The sequence below is a fragment of the Colletotrichum navitas genome (assembly GCF_030913465.1).
Source record: "Colletotrichum navitas strain CBS 125086 chromosome Unknown LY79scaffold_6, whole genome shotgun sequence".
NCBI lineage: Eukaryota > Fungi > Ascomycota > Sordariomycetes > Glomerellales > Glomerellaceae > Colletotrichum > Colletotrichum navitas.
In genome coordinates, this window is record NW_026850552.1 from 465,347 (window position 1) to 483,627 (window position 18,281).

Below are 18,281 nucleotides of genomic sequence, written 5' to 3' on the forward strand. Positions count from 1 at the left end.
CGCATGACATCTAGGCCTGCCGCCTGCCCAAGATTGTTTGATGGAAAGGTTAGGTGATGTCGGCAATTGGGAAGAAGACCACCAGCGCTTAAACGAGGCGACCTCTTGGCCTTGCGAACAGGGCTGTCTTGCCGACATGACATGACATGAGACAACAAAGCGACGCAGAGAGTTGATGTAGTGTATGGGAGCAAGGGAATCGTACCCTACACTGGTAGGGAGGCACACAGGTACCGGTAGGTAGTCTAGGTAGAAAGAATGTGCTGAGATACGGCCCCGCATACCTCGAGTCGGTCGGGAAAACAATGAAACGGAGGGAAGAACGTCCTACTGAGTGTGTATAGGTACCTAGGTAGTCTGGCTTCGAGGGGAAGGGCGCACGGACCGTCTGGCCGGGAGCACTCTGGTACCTTTATTCCTAAACGAAGCCTAACAACAGGATGGGTGATTGTTGTAGTGAGTACCTACCTACAGATACGGATAGGCATCTCAACAGGTCTGCATAGCAAGTCTAATACACTCGTCAGTTATTTCCCGTGATTCCGCGATTACATCGGTATCCGGTACGTCGAATCCATTGTGCACGTCGAGCACCTTTCTGGCCATTCAGACTCTCTGTTTATGTTGGGGGACCATGCCTACTGCTTTGTAGGGAGGTTATGCTTACCCGTACCACAATACCAACTACGGTCCGGAAGAGTCCTGGACCAACCTAATAGTCGTAAAGGTTGACGCTACATCCTGATTAGATGCGCACCAAGAAGGAAGGAGATCTGGATCGGTTCTGCACTACATGTAGTCTACAGAGTACATTTTACACTACCTAATCCAGGCGGGATAGTCGCCGCGATGGGAGCCCCCACTTATTCCATTTCCACCAGTCATCCTGCCCGGAGGTCCCGTTCCGGGCCCTCCCCTCCTGCTGACATGCAGCACTAGCGAGGAGTGCGAGCGTCACGTGCTATCGGGAATAAGACAGGTTGAGGAACTCGACCGGCCCGAAAACTCACTCCAGTGTCTGCCTAGGCAGATATTGTCATGCCGAGCGACTTTAGCGCGCAGCAATCTGCAATGCCCACCTCGGCAGTCACTAAGCATGGTATGCTGCATATCGTGAGTGAGCGAGGACGTGACAAAAGGAACGTTAACCTTGTAAGTACTGCCTGCCTAAGTAGGTAGGTAACACAAGGGGGTTCTGGTGGAAAAGGAGACGAATTAACATACATGGTAGGCAGCACGAGCTCTGACTCTTCCCTAAAGAAGGGCGGGGAGGGTCCTTCGGGAATGTGTGTACACACTACTAGTACAGCATCTGTCTAACTATACGTCTATCTACTTACTGGTACTACATGCATAGTAGGTATGGACATAGCTGGGTGCGTGTCCCACATGACGACGTCAGCGCCCAAGGATACGCGACCGGCGAACTTGGCCCAGAGACGCATCGTGCCTCCTGCATCGAGGACGGCTGAGGCCTCTCTCCCCCTCCCCTCTACGGCCACGACTTACACCGTACGGTGCATCATACTCCTCCTCATCGTCCATCCGCTTTCTCCTCCTTCTCCTATCACATGCCCTTTTCCGAAAAGCCTTCTCAGTACGTACCTTGTGTTCGTACACCACCATTGTGAGTAAGGAGGAGGTAGCTACATACCTACCTACCTAGGTACCTGCCTAGGTACCTAGTTACCTTCAGCCCAGGTCTGGCATCACATCAGTTTACTGGGTAGGTGCAGAAAAAAATGACCCGCCAATGGACAGAGCTCGTTCGGCATATTTCCTGCTGGTAGAAAGGAAGAGAAAGGGCAACGCAGACTCATTGAGCGACCGTCTTGGCTAGGTATCCCGAGTCCAAAAGGCGCCTAGTCCCCAAGAGACCGACAGAGTCACGAGTGGCGTTGAGACCAAGCGGTTGAAGCTAACGTCACGTCTCCGTCATCCCCCTCCCCCGAAAACTCGAGGCTGCCACGCTTTGTTTATCAGGACCCTGCAGCAGCAGGCTGAGCCTACGGTGTCGTTTTAGACGGTCAGTTGCCGATCCCTACCTAATCTCCATCCGATCAGGCGTTCCCTGCCCTGTCTTCGCCTTTGGTGAGATTCAGGGACCACCCCCAAGATGCCAACAGCCGTCTTGGACCAACAGGAGAGCATCTTCATCTCGCCACATCTCGCCAATGCCACCATGAGTAGCATTCATCAGAAAACCACCAGCCTGAAGCCTGGAAGCATGGTACAATCTGGTAGTTCGGGCCCAACGAAGGAAGAAGGGGCTGGTAGCAGGGGGGAAAGGGAGGGGAACCACCCCTCCCCCCACAAGCAGGGGATATCTCCTCAGGCCCTTCACCGTATCCGTGTATCCGTAGCCAAGACATTAGCCCCATTTCACTCACACTTTCTTTCTTTTTTCTTTCTTTTTTAACTTCAGTATCGTTTAATCTAATTTCATATTGTTGGCCCTGGGGCGTGTCTTCTTCGAGTTCAATGCACTGACGCCAACCTCTCGTACAGGTGTTGCATCCCGGACCACATCACAACAGAGAACACCCGCCCGCATCATAGTAGCGTCCAAGGAAATATGATTGTTGTTGTTTCGTCCAATGTAGCCTGCCAGTATCATGCTCTAGGGAGCTCGACGTTGAGACCAATCCATCTCGCTCGAGCCACAGTCGCAATCGCAATCGCAATCGCAAACCACCTTACGGACGCTTCCTACTCCGTTTCAACCCCCATAGAAACGACTGAATGGTCGACTAGCCGGCTGTGAAGGATCCGACACGTATCTAGCACCCCGTCTGCTGTGAAGCAGCCATCCTGTTTTTGTTGCAGAGCACAGCACGGCATCGGCTCCGCGATCAAATATCTATTGATCCTCCGGGCTGGTAGGTGGATTATATGCAGAGGACCGCGGCAGGAGGTGACAGGCGACCCCGGAGAAGATTTCACTATGCAGCAAGGCGGTGACTTAAGGAGATCTGATAGCAATTCCGACTCGGCCAGGCCAGGCCAGGCCAGACCAGGCGCGGCAAGCAGAGAATGCTCCGTCTTTTTGTATCCTACTCAAGATCGAAAAAGATACAGTCAGCCGCAACAACACCCCCTCCCCACTCGGAAAATATTGCATACGCACAACACACACCTGCCTGTACCAGTACACAACTACCTACCTACACACATCCACATTCGCTACGAGAATGCAGTGGCGGGGGAGGGGCGTCGCCTGGAGCGAAGGCGCGGAGTATCGGCCGACGCACACCGATATCTATGCCAAGAGCCCTATCAGCTTTGGTCTGGTGTCATAATTTGGAAGTGGTAGAGATCATCCAAGGCGAGGGACGCTAGGGTAAGGCGAGGAAGGTAATGGTGTGGGTGTGTCGTGAGTATTCTAGAATCCGAGGCGCGACACATCGCATCACATCACAGCCAAATGAGCTGTACCATCTGCTAAACGGAGTTGCCAGTGCTACTGCTGCCACAACTGTGGCGGTAGGGATGCCGACCCTGCGTTCTGACCACAACCTCGTCCCGACGAAGCAAGGGTGGGTAAGGGAAAGTACCTAGGTAAATACTCGGGCCAAGGTGTCTATTGATCGGTGTCTATCGACATACTCCATCGCGGCTACGCTACGATGCGCAAGACGCCGTCGGACTATGGCTTGCCATCCATCTCGCATGTAACAGCGGCAACTACACCACCTCATTACTACCGCTTGACAACACGGGTCCACCGCAGCAAAACTCTTGTACTATTCCGATCGAACCGCGTGAACATCACTGCTTTGACCTGCCCGGTCCTGCTTTACCTGTCGTCTGAAGCTGCCTTCAACGGGCAAATCAATCTGGTTCGGACGAATCTTCGAAGTCGTCCATCAGAGTTCTTGTTCTATGCGTTTTATCTGGTTATCCCTTCCCGTCCACTCATCCGCTCGCTGCTGGTGCGTTTTCTGTTTCTACAAGCATTGCCGGGGAGTCGGAGCTCGCTCCGGCCCCTATAAATCAATTTCCCACCTCTTCGGTGTACATTTCTTGTTTCCTTTTACGATTCCAGGGGAAAGGGGAAAAAAAAAACAGAAAACAAACACCACACACTACGCTCGGTCGTTGACGAGTGAGGCCCCAAAACCGACCGGCGATAAAAAAAAATATCGACCGCCCCGCCTCCTGGTGTGCTTTCCAAGCCCGCTCGCGACATCGTTAGAACAGCTCGACCTCTTCCTGACACAAGCTAGGCATATCATACGCCACGGAATGCGCGCCGGCTAGGGAGGGCCCGTCCCGCACCGTAAACCGCACTTTACGCTCCTGTTTTGCACGGTAGGACGGGGTCAGGTCCCGCGTCTCCTCCATTTCCTACGTCTCGTGTGGCGCAGAGACTGCTCCATCTTCTACATCGGGCCGCTGGCAGGAAAGAAAACCACAGGCTGGTGGTTCACCTCACTGCAAGGACGCCCGCATGTTTCTCGACTAAACTTCATAACCCCCAACGTCCAGCATCGAGCCACCTTTCTCGCAGCGAAACGCGAATGCCCCTCCGTTCAGTGCCACCTGTCAGTCGCAGCCGCTGCTCTAGTCGCTCCTGCCACTAGAGTTTTCTGCGGTCTGGACCGCCTGGACTACCTCCCCGGGCTGGGTCTGTTGTCCTGGTGTGGACCACACGCATGCTCCTTATTGTCCCGCCTAGCCTAGCATGCAACCCCTTCATCTCAACATCAACTGCAGAGTCTTGCTGAATGACCCGAATCCACCCGGCTTCGATCGCTCTTTCGGTTCCTTCGCTACTAGGTGAAGCATGAACACCGAACCTTCGTCTGTAGCTTCGAGCTGGGCGGGATCGGCTGCAGGCATGTCAGCCCATCGAAAGGAGCGCGGCCATATCGCACAACGGGTAAGTCTGATTGTGTGTCTTGTCTCTCGTCGAGTGTCGTCGGGGAGTTTGTGCGGTAACCCTGCTTTTCGTTCGGTTGCTGTATCGAATCCGAGGGGGTGGGCGCGATGACAAATTGCCTGTCCAGACGCTTGTCAGAGTCCCCAGCCCTGCTTTGATTACCTCCTCCCCGACTGTCAAGAGACGCATGGTTCACCTTGGATACAAATCTGATACAACGTCTCGATAGGCTTGCGAGGTCTGCCGCCGCAGGAAGCAGAAGTGTGACGAAGAGAAGCCGACATGCGGATATTGCTCCAAGGCCCAGCTGGAGTGCGATTACGGAAGCCCAAAGCCGACCAAGTAAGTGAACTCCCTCTCTTCCTCTGTCCCTCGCTTGCACATTTGACTCATCTGTCCCATCCGTGCCATTACATCCCACACTGCCTGTATTGGAGCGGCAAGCGATGGGGCTAAGGGTGCTCCGTCACCGTAACGTCAAGTGGCTAATTTCTTGGTGCAGGAAAGACAAGACATTGGTTGAGTTACTTGACCTTGTAACCAACATCAATCAGCATACCAGTCACATCCCAGAAATCTCTGCCCAGCTTCTGAGATTGAGAGATAACATTCCGACACTTTTGCCTACCGAAAGTAGTGCCGGCAGTGACGTCGCCTCCTCAACAGCCACCGTGCAGCCTTCGACTCAAACGGGCCTGAGTCTGGCGCCACGACACCAAGCTGCGCGCCGTTATGTTTCCACCCTGGACAGAATCTTGTCCTGGCCTGCAGTCCGGCAGACACTCGAAACCGTCCGGCCAAAGATACCCGGTATCCAAGCAATCTTCGAGGGCCCAGAATCGTCATCCGTGCTATTCGACCAGCGAAGGGATACCCGGTGTCTCTTCCGGGGCGGCTTGGAGTCCATGGGTGCACAAGATCGCATTGCTTTGGGAATAGCTCCCGACGACCCCAGACCGCTTCAGATGACGAGCATAAGCCCACACATTCTTGCGGAGCGCATTAGAATATACTTCAACACCTTTAATCGGATTCACCCTGTCTTAGACCGTCAATACTTCATGGAAGTGGTGTTCCCTGGAGTTGTCCACAACCGTTTCTGCGAGAATGCGGCATCTACCTTGCTGTGTCTAGTGATGGCGCTTGCCGAGGTAGCCGTTGCAGACGTACCAGGCAGAGGGTTTTCGGCTTTTCAAGGCCACCAAGATGGCGAGCCAAGCAATACTGCTGAGTATATCGAATACCGCCCACCCGGTATCGAGTTCTTCAACGAGGCGAGGCGGCGCTTGGGCTTTTCTGTCGGCGAGTGCAGTTTGGAGAACGTACAAATGTTCATTCTGACGGGGTATGTTATTCCCGAGTGTCACATTCTTTGGAACCTGTTCCGGACCTGGTTCCGATCTGGACATATTGCTAATCAGGGTCTGGTCCTATAACAGATTATATTACGAGTCTTGTTCTCGACATATGGTATCTACAAACAGGACAGGTTTCTATGGAAGGCTTGACTAACTCAAGTTGGACAGGAGTTCTGGAATATGATCATATCAGCATCCCTGGCTTGCCAAGCACTGATTGCCAGGTACGAGTCTCCCTCAAGGCCCGTTGTGAGCCAGGGTCTAGTTGACCGGCCATCTTATGGGCTGATGAGCTGATCAGGAGCTGCAGTAACTCGGCCGAAATGTATGCTGCCCACGCTGATCAGATCTGTCGGGCGTTTTGGTATTGCTCCATTATGGAAACGTACGTGAAAAGCTATCTCGTTTAACCAGCCCAAACCGTCACTGCCCATCCTACGCTCTCACTGTATTCATAACGACGTTCTCCTCCCATCTCGTTTCCATTCCTGGCTGACTGATGTATTGGAATGGGCGAGTAAAACGCAACTGCTTCAGATCATGGCCCTTGCCACTGATTCTGAGATCTTATTAAAACTAACAAGTGCTTCTTGAATAGAGGTATCCAACGGGACTTAGAATTGCCCTTGACAGGCCTCGACAAGCTTCAGTCGCGCATTCAGCTGCCCCAGTTTCCCGACTATGTCACCACGACCGACGAACTTCTTCGTGTGCACATGTACAACGACAGGATGTCCCATTACGGCGAGATATTTGTCTATCAGATTTCTCTCCGGAACCTGGCTGTCAAAATTCGCAACGGTCTGATGCAAGGTGAGTTCCATGCCCACCCACGTTCAGGCAGTTGCAAAATATCTATTCCTCCTCGCAACCTGGGCTAGTGTAGGACAACTGTTCGTAAGATGCCTATGCTCGTCGTCCAGTCGTGCTGTATCGCTTGAAGCCCGGGGTCGACGCCTGCGCATCAGGCCGTATCTTACCATGCTTCGCACTGCATGGCGGTTTCGATTATTGTTATTATTATTGTTGTTGTTTTTTCTTTTCATTTTCTTTTTGTATACCACGACTGATGACTTGTATCTCTAGTTGCTGAAGCACCCATCGCAAACCTGGGTCAGACGATGCCCGGACCAGACGATCTTTTACGAACCACGGTTGATAAATTGGGTAGGGAGCTCGAACAGTGGCACGGTTCTTTGCCGGATCACTTGAGCTGGGACAGAAACCTTCCTTCCGCTATGTATTCGGCTCCCGATCTTCAACCCTCCAGCCCATCGTTTTACGCCCATAGCATGTATGCGGCCGATGCTATGGATGCGTTGCATTCGGCTCCAATGAACAATTTCATCGGGGCCGACATCACTAACCCCAATGCGAACATCGGCTTTCCGAACTCGGACGGCGTTCTGCTTGCGATCATGCGCTCAAATTATTACCACGTCGAATCCATGCTCTACAGGCCCTTCGCTTATAAAGCCCTTCACGAACATCCGGACAACCTAACCGAAACGGACCTTTCGGCAACGACGAGGTTCCTCCATTCCTGCGTTCTCTGGCCTATAATGGTCCCGCCAGCCTCTCAGCATAAACGCATGATCCCCTGCCTTTATTCCTGGTCGCAGAATATCCTAGGCGCACTCATCGTTCTGCACCTGTCCCTCATAAACCCCACGCTCTCCAAGATCAGACAAAGCCATTGCCGCCAGGGGTTCGAACAAGAAGCCGAGTTGACAATTGAGTGGGGGACCGCATGGATTCGAGATCTGAAAGACGCTGATAGAACTGCACAGCGCTGTTGGATGATCCTCAAAGGCTTGTATCGACTCGATGGCTGAGCGGAAAACGGAAAGCATCAGGGGCGCAAACCGAAAGAGATGATTGACTTGGCAAGGACGCATGATTCCAGTTCTGTAACTGTTGGGGGCTTTGCGGTATAGAGATGGCGGGACGAGACCATAAGGGGCAGGGTGTTCTCGGGCATTTGGGGCAGCCTCATATTTTTCGTATCATATATGGACGACCAAGTAGAGCGGGAAATAATGAATTTCACGAAAGCCGACAATTAAGAAAACGGCAAGATCGTGGACTTGTCGCATGTTCCCGCGTGCCTGCTCCGGCATCAGGCCTTTCCTCTATCCAATATCGTATTCTACAACCTGGATAACTGCAGAAATCGTTTACATGATGTACGCCCAATCAAGAGTAGGCCTCCTGATCCGGGACTCGATTTCTATGCGGCCAAGTGACGGTGGCCAGAAGCGGGTTAACGATGGTCGATGGTCTTTCTTGCCATATGGCAACTTCGTTCACGGGAGACAAACTCACGGGACCACCTGTTCGAGGGAAGGTGGCATCGATACCGTAGGAGATTGGCACAGGAGGTTCAACAACAAAAACAAACCCGGCTCAAAGCTACGTCAGCTCCCCCTTCGATCAATCGACCGGCCATACTTTCGTCAACCCAATACCAGCATCAAGAATCTTTATAGACAAGGCTTCCAGTATATCCACTATTAACACCAACCCACGACTTGTGAGTTTCAGACAAGATCAACAAAGTCCAGATTTGCTAACCTACAGTCACCGACATATGTAGGACTCGTATCGCTCTTTGCACCATTCCCAAACGCCGCAACGATGGCTACCCACCACGACTATCTTTCATATAAGCGAGACACAAGATGCCTACTCTATTGGGTGATCCACGCCTCCAACTTCGTCATCAAGACAAACAGGAAGACGGACCACCGCTGGAAGTCGCCCGTCAGGTTCAACACGTCCGGGACAGTCACTGTCGATGAATTCGCAGGAATGACTAGACTCATTGGAGACGAGATGCGCTCCGTTCCATCCTTGGTTCTCGGATTGCTCCGCTCGGTGATTCTAGCAAGAACGGCTCACTAGGATGGGTTTCAACAATACACCGAGGGAGACCCCCAAGTCGAGAAGTCCTTCGCATCTGACAGAATATTCACGATCGCCCTCTACAAGGCTTTCGAAGCCTTTGAGGCTCTTTGTACAAACAGTCGGTGTGCAGGCCAGGAGTCGGGCAATGGGCTCCAAGTACCTGGTGCCATCGAGGAGATCATTCTCGGCAGCGACTTCTCAGTGCGGGATGTCAGAAGATTGAATGACACTGGGTCAGAGAATGGATCAAGTGATGATGATGTCTTCAAAACTCAGAAGCGCGTTAAAAAAAGAAGCAACATGGGTAACAAAGGGAAGAAAAAGAAGAAGGCGAAGACGGCGGCTCAGGTTTTCCCTGGAGACGTGACCCTGGCAAAGGTACCACTAAATGACTATCACTTCGTCAGAACAGACGACGAGCAGATGACGGAGTACGCAATGGCCGTCTGCTCATATTTCCGGGAGTGTTACAGTCTCCGTGCCTACCTCCAGGGTATATGGCGTGAGGTTGCATATGACGGCCTCAACATTGTTGTTGCCGGCACGTTGGTTCAGCTGGCCATTGGGATGGTAAAAAAAACCGAGTCGGATGTCTTCGCAGACTTTCCAAGTCGGCTCTCGTTTGAAAAACTCGAGAGGGCCATGACGTTGGGGAATGTACAGAAGGCCGAGGATGAGTTTGGCGCAACCATGCACCTCTTGATATCGGACGACCGGAGCCAAGGTAGCGACAATGCCTTCATCGATTTCAGAGAATACATCATGTCCTACACCTACCAAGATCTTGTTGACTTTGTGGTCGACTACCAACAGAAGAGAAACGGTGTGCCAACTAAGTCAATGCTCGCCCAAATCGCGAATTAGGACCCCGACTTTGACCTGCAGCGAGCTACACGAGAGGAAAGGTCGAAATGGCGTCGAGCGTACACAATCAAATGGCTGTACGATTTTGTCAACATTTATTCATGCCCAACCGCCAAATATGCTGACGAGGAACACCAAGACCTCGAGGACATCGACTGGTCCCCCCAAAGCAAGCATGTCCTCCAACAAGCGGTTACGGGTCTCCAAGATTTTGCGGCAATCATTACCTCGCTTGCAATGCGAAAGCCCGGCACCTGCGTTTCGGAACGCATCTTACCACACCAAGTCTTTGTGATACAGTGTATTGTAGACGCCTTCATCGTGTCGCGCGGCTGGTCCATCGATATGTTGAAAGGGCATGTCCTCATGAGTCCGCCCCAGAGTTTCAACCCGACCAGAGAAATTGAGCTGTTCTTGGATCGAGAAAATGAAAGGAAACCCTCGGGGTGTATGCATGCTCTTTGGCACCTGACGGAGCTTCTTCAGGCCGACGAAACACTCCGCATGCAACCAGGTTACCACGACAATTGGTTCGAATCCGCGCAAGCACTCCATAATCTATGGAGCTGTCTAGGCCGTTCAACCCACTTACATGAAGAATTCATGTTCCCGGATTCTGCATTCTCTGAGACTCACGCCAATGGCCTTTGGGAGCTCTCTCCTTTCCTATGTGGCGTGGGACTCATGGATAGCGTTGAGTTGGCATACCGATACTCGATGAGTATATGGGACGCTCTGGTGTTGATTTCAGCGATGTTCCATTTTTACAACATGCTTGTGAAAGCGGGGTACCTCACAATACCGAACCAGCTTTACCACAGTTTACAAGACTCGTTTAGGGACTGCATTTTCCAAAACGGCGAAGTACCGACGTACAACTTCGGCCGGTGCCTCACAAGACGAGTGAACGATCTCTGGGGTACAGGAAAGCAGGGCCAGAAGAATGCGCGGTGCTTGATGGCATCAAAAACACAGGGAATATACGGGGGGCTAGATCCCAGCCTGAATGTGTCGTTCAAAAAGAAATCAAACTTGCTATTGTACCGAGACGCCAACTGGGACATCGAAAGCATCCCGGACGGCGATATTGAGCCACGATCTTCACTTGCGATGCTCCGCATCTCCCAGGCAAAGCAAGTAACCGACAATCAAACAGGAGAGAAAATTCTCGAAGAAACAGACCTGATACGCCGCGCCAAAGCAGAGCTCAAAGTAGACAATGACGAGCTCTTGAGCATGGCGAATGCACAGATTGGCGTCGAACCGGCTAGTCATGCAGGCACTCGGCTAGCTAGGGAACAATTACTGAGGCTTGTCAAGAAGGACATATACAATGATGTCTGTGGAGACTCGCCCTCATCCGGCATCAACTATCTTGGGGTTGCTGCTTTTGTCTTGTTCCACCACAGCAGCATCGAGATGGAGCTGCTCCGCTTGGAAATTCCGCGATTCCTGGAGGTGTATTTATCCGAGAATCCCGATAGACGGCTGCTTTCCCTGATTCAAATCATGAATCTTCGCGATGAAGGGTGTCTCCGGATCATGGCTGGGGTGATGGAGACCTTCAGGACTTCGTTGAAGGATTTCGTCTATTGGGAAGACATGGGCAGAGCAGCGGACATGCCGAACAGAAGCTCCGCGGAAAGGCCGGCCGATAAGCAATGCCCAGTTATGTGAGGAAGACTGATGTGCGGGCGACCTAGTGTGCAGTTAACTTAGCGTTGGCTTGACTCGTCAGAAGGTTGAGGGTGATCCACGAGCGATGGACGTGGCTTAGGTCTAGCGAAGCATGCACAAGAAGTATAGAGTAACAATACATGGCGAATGAATTGAATACGGCAGAATGAGACGTGCCGACTCGGAGTAAAGAAAATATGGCTTTGGTATCCCGAGAAGGGTTTGGAGAGACGTGCTCACAGGACTCGAAGAACGCTTCTTGGCGACGGTTTTGCCACGGATGATTCCCAGGACCAGGGTGCGTTGAGCGCTACTAGTACATAACCAGGCGGCGTGACTGGGGTGGCGAGCCCGGGGGAGACCAAAAGCCAGGAGACGTAAAGTAGAGGCTACGTGTATCCGTAGTGTATGTAGCAGTTAATAGAGACGGGAAGATGGTGAGGCTGCATCATCGGTGGGACCCTGGGAGACGGGCTTGGACGGCCGGGTGTATGGCCCCTCCCATTCCCCGGATGGGGAACGACGTCGGAGGGGAGTGGGGGGAGGGGGGCGGTGGGTACCACGTCACATGTTTGCGTCACGGAGACAAAGCGAACGCAGTACTTGGCTTTTGCCGCTTCAACTACCGATGAGAGTGAGTCCATTGCTCGTCGTGCCTGATGGGCTCGTTCGGAACCATGTGGCTAGCTCACGGCTAGCTTACCCGCTCTCCGGCCATACCACCCCCTCCAGCCGCCAGAGCGCGCGCATGTTCCCCGCCAAAGGGAGGGACTATGGGGCCGCTAGCCCGGCGCTAGGTCCGTCCATGACAAGAGCCGGGGGCCCGGGTACGCCGCTAACGAAATCATATGGGTTCGGCCGCGGGAGGGGGGTGGGGCTGAGGAGGGAACGCGTTTGGTCCGGCGCTTGCTCCGCGCCTCGTGCGCTGTCTCCAGGCTTGATGGCCCACGTCTGCCGATTACGATCCCGGGATTGTCTCCCTGGCAAATATGCACGAGACCTCACATCTGACGAGGGGGAGTGTGGCGTGGACGGCCAGCCCCCGGCCGTGTCACTCGGTTGTGGCTTGCCGGTACAAGCCAAAACAGGCAGAGAGCCCCCTTTCCCCCGCTGGGCCACGTCGGTACTTGTTTTGTGGCATGATTGTCAAACGGAGAGGGCGTGATACCTACCACTCACTCCCGTCTGCCTGCTTGCCTACCTGCCCACCTACCTACCTACCTACCTACCTACCAAGGCGCGATGCCGGACCAGGTCTGGACCTTGCCGGTCGACCTCTCCCCAGAACGAAGGCCGGACGCGGCGCAGCCAGGTCAGGAACCGACTTTACCCAGTCAGCTAGCATGTCGTGAACTGCGGAAAGGGAAGGGTTGCAACGTCCGCCAAAAAGGAAAGACCGGCGTCGATACGGGCGCGTCCCGTCCCGGCAGTGGGCGTGGTTCCGTCCTTCTCCTTGGAGTGCAGGGCGAGGGGATCGGGCACATGGGCCGCCATGACGGTCCCTCTCATACGTTCTCCCTCGATGCCCTGCGGTTTGCAATTGTACTTCCTGTGCAGCTAGCTGCCCGGCAAGCTTCCTTGGCCACTGCTTGGCCTGGCAGGGCACCTCAATACCTCCTCCTCCTCCTCACCCGACCCCGACCCCGTCTCCCTCTCCCACATACCGGAATCGGGCCGTTCTCGTTCTCGTTTCCGCAACGCGCTAAGAGAGGTGGCAGAGAGGGGCGCGGGGGGCCGGGACGAGAAGGTTGGTTGCGCGGCGTGGTAGGTCTGCCGATCAGCCTTGTTTATCTAATTGTGTTTGCATGAGCCCGAAATTTGCGCGGGCAGCAAAAGCTTCTTCTTGTTTCTTCTTTCTGTTCTTCGTCCAGCCCTGCGTTGTTGGGGTCTTTACCGCTCGGAGAAGAGGGTGAGTGGCGTCGAACAGGAAGAGGCGAAGCGAGACCGCGGGTCCCCCCGGGCTGGACTTCCATATTCATCCTCCGTCGCCGACCGACAGGGCTGAGAGACATTGGATCGCGGCCGAGGGAAAGAAACGGCTAGGTAGAAGAGTGGCACGGACCCGGGGCGCAGAACGCGAGATCAGACGGGCGCGCCCGTTTTCCCTAGTGCAGGATTATCTCTGACAGAACGCAAATCCCGCTAGCCTCATGCGTTTTCGGGCTTGAGGCAGGCGGCTGGGCGGGAGCGGCGCAAGTTGCAGGAAAGGGGAGGCGGTCCGGGGCCGGGCGAGCGAATTTGCGTGATGCAGGTAGGCAGGTATGTAGCGTGTCGGTGCCCATCAATGCCAGTCAGTTCCAAGCCGACCCCCCTTCAGTCGTGTGCTGTGGAATGGAAGAGAGGAGGGACCGAAAACGTGCTCTGCTGCTTTGCGTCTCCCGTATGCGATACGTATGACGCACTCTATCTCCCGTTTCGCGCGCTCCCGCCTGAACCCCTCTGGGGGTCTTGGAGGTGAGGCCCGGCACGGGGCTAACGTACTGTAGATGACCGATCGGCATGTGGGGAGGGTCGAAGTTTGGGTGTACCCGGCAGGCGGGGGGAGGGGTGGGTCTCTTCATCTTTCTTCCCCCGCCTCGTCCTACTACTACAAGAGAGATGGCCCTTGGGTGACTTTTGTCGTTTATCTCTTTTTTTTTCTTTTCATTTTTTTTTTTTCAGGGGGTGCGGGGGGGGGGGGGGGGGGACGAAGAGGGTTCTTTCGTCCGGAGACGAGAGACGAATAGAGGCTGAAGAAACATCGGAAAAGGAAAGAAGAGAAGGGAACAAAGGCAAAAAGAAAAGAAAAAAAGAAAGGGAAAGAAAGAAGGAAGGAAGGAAGGAAAGTTTACCCACCTGCCTGTCGCAGCCACTATCGACGGGGGCCAATGACTAGGGAAATGGGCGGATGGGAGTACAGGAAGGTGTCAATGGGCCCTCGCGACAAACTCTGGATGATGTTTCAGTCCCTCCCTGGTGGTCGGACACGGCGGTAACCTAAACAACGGATGACCGGGTGGAGACATGGACGGGGCGGCCGGGGGGGGGGGGGGGGTGCAAACACTGACGGAGCTGGCGCCGGACCCGGGTCCGGCGACGGCCATTACTACTATTAGAGAGTCTGCCTTCCCATTCCGAATCGTCCAACCCTTCTGGGCGGGTGTGTTCTGGGCGGGTGTGTTCTGGGCGGGTGTGTTCTGGGCGGGTGTGTGGGGAGAGGAAGGAGGAAGGAGGAAAGGGGGAGGATGGATGGATGGAAGGGAGGCAAGCGAAGGCGAACTGAACGAACTCCTCCACCCCCCGGGTGTTCTGGGGTGGGGGCATTCTAAACTATATTTACTTCTTTCGTGGGACTGGCCTGGGCGACCCTGACTCAGAATGCATGCTAAGAGTGCCAAACCTTTCTTTGATTTCGTAGCGCAAATGAAGTTGCTCTTCCTCTCCAACAGACTCCGTAGCCCAGAAAAGCTTAAGCTCTATTGAACCCAAATCAGGTGGGATCGGTGGCCAATGTCGGCGTCGCGCGGCGTACTGATTGATTTCATGATTTCCGGCCCTGCCGACAGGAAATGAAGACAGACGGCAGCGGGCGCGCGTCACCATTCTAGAGAAGGGGGTAGGGGAAGGGCTCTCGGATCGGGTTAAAGCATCCCGTCACGCTATTGCAGACACCTCCTGTGTCGAGTAAGTAGCGCCAACACGCCTCAACCTTTCGACCCCCCCTCCCCGGGTTTCTCGTTCTCGTGCCCTGTTTGATCTTTTTTTCTTCTCCCTCCCCCCCCCTTTCGTCGCAGCGTTCAAATCAGCTTTGTCCTCGTCTTCTAGTCATCGCATCATCATAACTACTTGAACGCTCAAACCCGTCCACGACGCATCCACTCGCCCACCTTGCCGAACCCTGCTGAACATCACGCATCAGAACCAACCCGCAGGAAAAGCACGCGCTTCCACGGTAGAAGAAGTGAAACAAGAAAAAGAAGAAGGGAAAAAAGAAAAGAAATAATAAGGAAAAATCAACATCATTGTCGCCATGAAGTCCTCCGTGGCCGTCGCCATCGCTCTTGCCGGCCTTGCCGCCGCGCAAACTGACCTCCCCAAGTGCGCTGTACGTCCTTCTTCCCCTTGACCCCCCGGGCCACAAGCGCCACCAGACGTCGCGATGCCTGCTCAATTCGGTCCGGTTCCTGTGCTGACCCCGAGCGCGCCCTAAACAGCAAGGCTGCGTCACCCAATTTACCTCTGGCAACGCGATCGCCGGCTGCAGCAACCTCGACGTCAAATGCATCTGCTCCAACGAGAACTTCCTCGACGGCATCGCCTGCTGCCTCGTCGGTGCTTGCCCCGAGGCTGATCAGAAGACCGCCGTCAAGTACGCACAGAACATCTGCACCGGCGCCGGCGTATCTGTGCCCGACCAGGTCGTCTGCAAGACCGCCAACGCCTCGACTACTGGCTCCAAGACCTCTCCTTCCCAGACTTCTCCATCCCAAACCGGCGCTGCCCAGACTAGCGCTCCCGCATCCGCCACCAATACACCCAGCTCCTCCGCCGCAACCTTGGGCCCGGTGGCCCTGCTGGGCGGTCTCGTTGCTGCTCTGTTCGTCTTGTAGACTGGGTGCGAAGGAAAAGCAAATAGTGGTGGTGATGGTGTCCAAGAGCAGTATCAGGAAGGTTGCTTTCCGTTCAATAAGGCGGGCCGCCGTAGTCGGAGACAAAAGCTATCTGTTGCCGGTGCCGTCGGCTATTGTATTAACACGTAAGGAGTTGCAGTCGGTGCTGTTTGTCCCTTCTCCTTTTTCCCTCTTTTTTTCTTTCTTGTACAATGAATACAAGCAATAAATGGTTGGAATGTGTCACTCTACTCTTAATGAGTGCCCCGAGGCCGATGCCGATGACGACGAAGCGATGACGCCTGCCCTTCTGTATGCTCGCTATGAACAAGGGAAACAAAGGCACCGTCACTGACTAACGGACTCTCCAGCATGGGGAGGGGATACTTCGTTTGGTATATCAGCCGTCCTTGCCATCAGACTGATATTCGGATTATGTGCGACCGATGACATGATCCCAATCAATTCAGCAGAGCCGCCGTGAAGGCGTAATTCACGTCGAAGCGTCAGGACCCTTGGACCCTGACCGTACATCACTCATCTGCCGAAGAGCTTGTCGCAGGCATGACGCGTCCGAGCCTCACACCGCCAGTTCATCGAGCCCAACGTGAGTCGCGCCGGAAATGCGCATGTGTTCCCGCGAGGCTGCTTTGGGTTTCCGATAAACCTACTCTGGCCACCACCACCAGACCGTTTGGGGAACCTGGACCTCTCCCAAACGCCCACGAGCTTCTTCTTCCTTTTCGGAAGGGTGCCGGAAGGGCCAGGTGACGCGTGGCAGAATCTCGAATCAACCTTGTAGCAGGATTCCTGCCATGAAATGGGCCGGAGATATTCTCTCAGCGACCGTCACAAGAAAGCGCAGGTCCGGTAGTTGCTCGGCAAGATATTAAAGGAACGAAAAAGAAGGAAGGAGAAAAAAAAAAAGAATACTGAGAATATAAAAACGAACAAGGATAAAACAAGCACCGAATGAAACTTATGCCTCGCCGATCGAAGGAGCCGACGAGCAGGACGACTGTCGACGGCGGCCCGAGCCCCTGTACGTGGTCAACCCTAAACTCAACTGGCTTGTCGCAGATGAGCCACTTATAACCCCGGATTGAGGTTGTCGCTGGCGTGCTGGAATGCCACCAGAAGCGCGGGACTGCACTGCAGCCGGGAACGGTGAATAGCCGCGTCATTAACCCAAAAAGCTTTGGTTACCTACCCCGGGAAACCTCCGTTCGCCGAGGGGCCGAGAAGAGATGCGACCAGATCCGCCATTTCCATCGTTCGCGCGAAAGGAAGAACCGGTCCTGCTAGGAAGCCGACCTACCGAACTATATTAGCGGCCGTTTGAGGACGGCAAGGCATTGCAATCGACACTTGTTGACTCGGTCCGGCTTACTGAGCTGCTTCCCCCCGCCAAGCTGCCGGGCAAGGGAGACTCCCCCGCCGGACGGCACAGATACGGACTACGAGATACACGCAGGGCAGATGGATGAAACAGGGTAATGAGCAGGCCAAGATTGGGAAGCTCTAATGGAACTGCAGATGCTTGCTTTCGTGGCCATTTACCTGGTGTTGTGCCGCGCGGCCTGACATCTTCTCGGCGGTGCTTCATTCAGAACTGTGATATCGACGCAAGGTTTCGTGCTCCGGACATTCAACGCGTTCCCAGGGCGGCAAGGTGCCCAACACCTTGCTAGCGCTACTCGTAGGTATCTCTCTCTCTCTCTCTCTCTCTCTCACTCGGCTCCGCTTGCTCTCTGTCATACTACGTGCGCACTCATTCGGGACTGGCCTGGTCCGTGTGTGGTTGATCAGATATCAATAATCAACCAGACTTGCTTTCTTGTCTCCAATCGCTAGCGGGGAATCGGGAAACCTCGCCTGCCAGGGTTTATCGGGATGGACTCGGAACTGCTATGGTTCGCCCAGAGAGCCCCGACTGATGCCATCATTCAGCTTCTTTGCCAGCCGTCGTGCAGGGACATGGGGGCTGGAAGATCAGATGAGGAA

General features: G+C 54.2%; 4 protein-coding genes across 4 annotated transcripts; all 4 read left to right on the top strand.

Annotated features, from left to right (window-relative positions):
* The first annotated feature begins 4,523 nt into the window (after window positions 1-4,523).
* LY79DRAFT_324379 (uncharacterized protein) lies at window positions 4,524-8,300 on the top strand. The gene is made up of 8 exons (XM_060552436.1): window positions 4,524-4,882; window positions 5,112-5,224; window positions 5,385-6,227; window positions 6,322-6,352; window positions 6,409-6,464; window positions 6,551-6,625; window positions 6,839-7,053; window positions 7,327-8,300. The coding sequence occupies exons 1-8, from the start codon at window positions 4,787-4,789 to the stop codon at window positions 8,073-8,075; spliced, it is 2,178 nt and encodes a 725-aa protein (XP_060418720.1). The 5' UTR covers window positions 4,524-4,786; the 3' UTR covers window positions 8,076-8,300.
* Window positions 8,301-8,877: 577 nt separating this feature from the next.
* LY79DRAFT_587118 (uncharacterized protein) lies at window positions 8,878-11,688 on the top strand (the record flags this gene model as incomplete). The annotated part of the gene is given in 4 exon segments (XM_060560728.1): window positions 8,878-9,117; window positions 9,145-9,972; window positions 10,033-10,312; window positions 10,322-11,688. Coding segments are annotated over 4 exon segments (2,715 nt in total).
* Window positions 11,689-11,771: 83 nt separating this feature from the next.
* Window positions 11,772-12,940, top strand: LY79DRAFT_324412 (uncharacterized protein). Its single transcript, XM_060552437.1, has one exon. It carries the CDS (start codon window positions 12,257-12,259, stop codon window positions 12,851-12,853), a length of 597 nt encoding a protein of 198 aa, XP_060418722.1. The 5' UTR covers window positions 11,772-12,256; the 3' UTR covers window positions 12,854-12,940.
* A 2,757-nt stretch (window positions 12,941-15,697) lies between these two features.
* Window positions 15,698-16,277, top strand: LY79DRAFT_576309 (uncharacterized protein; the record flags this gene model as incomplete). Its single annotated transcript, XM_060559784.1, has 2 exons — window positions 15,698-15,772; window positions 15,882-16,277. The coding sequence occupies 2 exons, from the start codon at window positions 15,698-15,700 to the stop codon at window positions 16,275-16,277; spliced, it is 471 nt and encodes a 156-aa protein (XP_060418723.1).
* Window positions 16,278-18,281: the final 2,004 nt, after the last annotated feature.

Bases quoted from the DNA above. Each gene is read 5' to 3' on its own strand.
- LY79DRAFT_324379 (XM_060552436.1), top strand. From the start codon at position 4,787: ATGAACACCGAACCTTCGTCTGTAGCTTCGAGCTGGGCGGGATCGGCT. The intron at 4,883-5,111 runs GTAAGTCTGATT...ACGTCTCGATAG, and splicing joins GCGGCCATATCGCACAACGG to GCTTGCGAGGTCTGCCGCCG. The intron at 6,626-6,838 runs GTACGTGAAAAG...CTTCTTGAATAG, and splicing joins TATTGCTCCATTATGGAAAC to AGGTATCCAACGGGACTTAG.
- LY79DRAFT_324412 (XM_060552437.1), top strand. From the start codon at position 12,257: ATGTTTGCGTCACGGAGACAAAGCGAACGCAGTACTTGGCTTTTGCCG.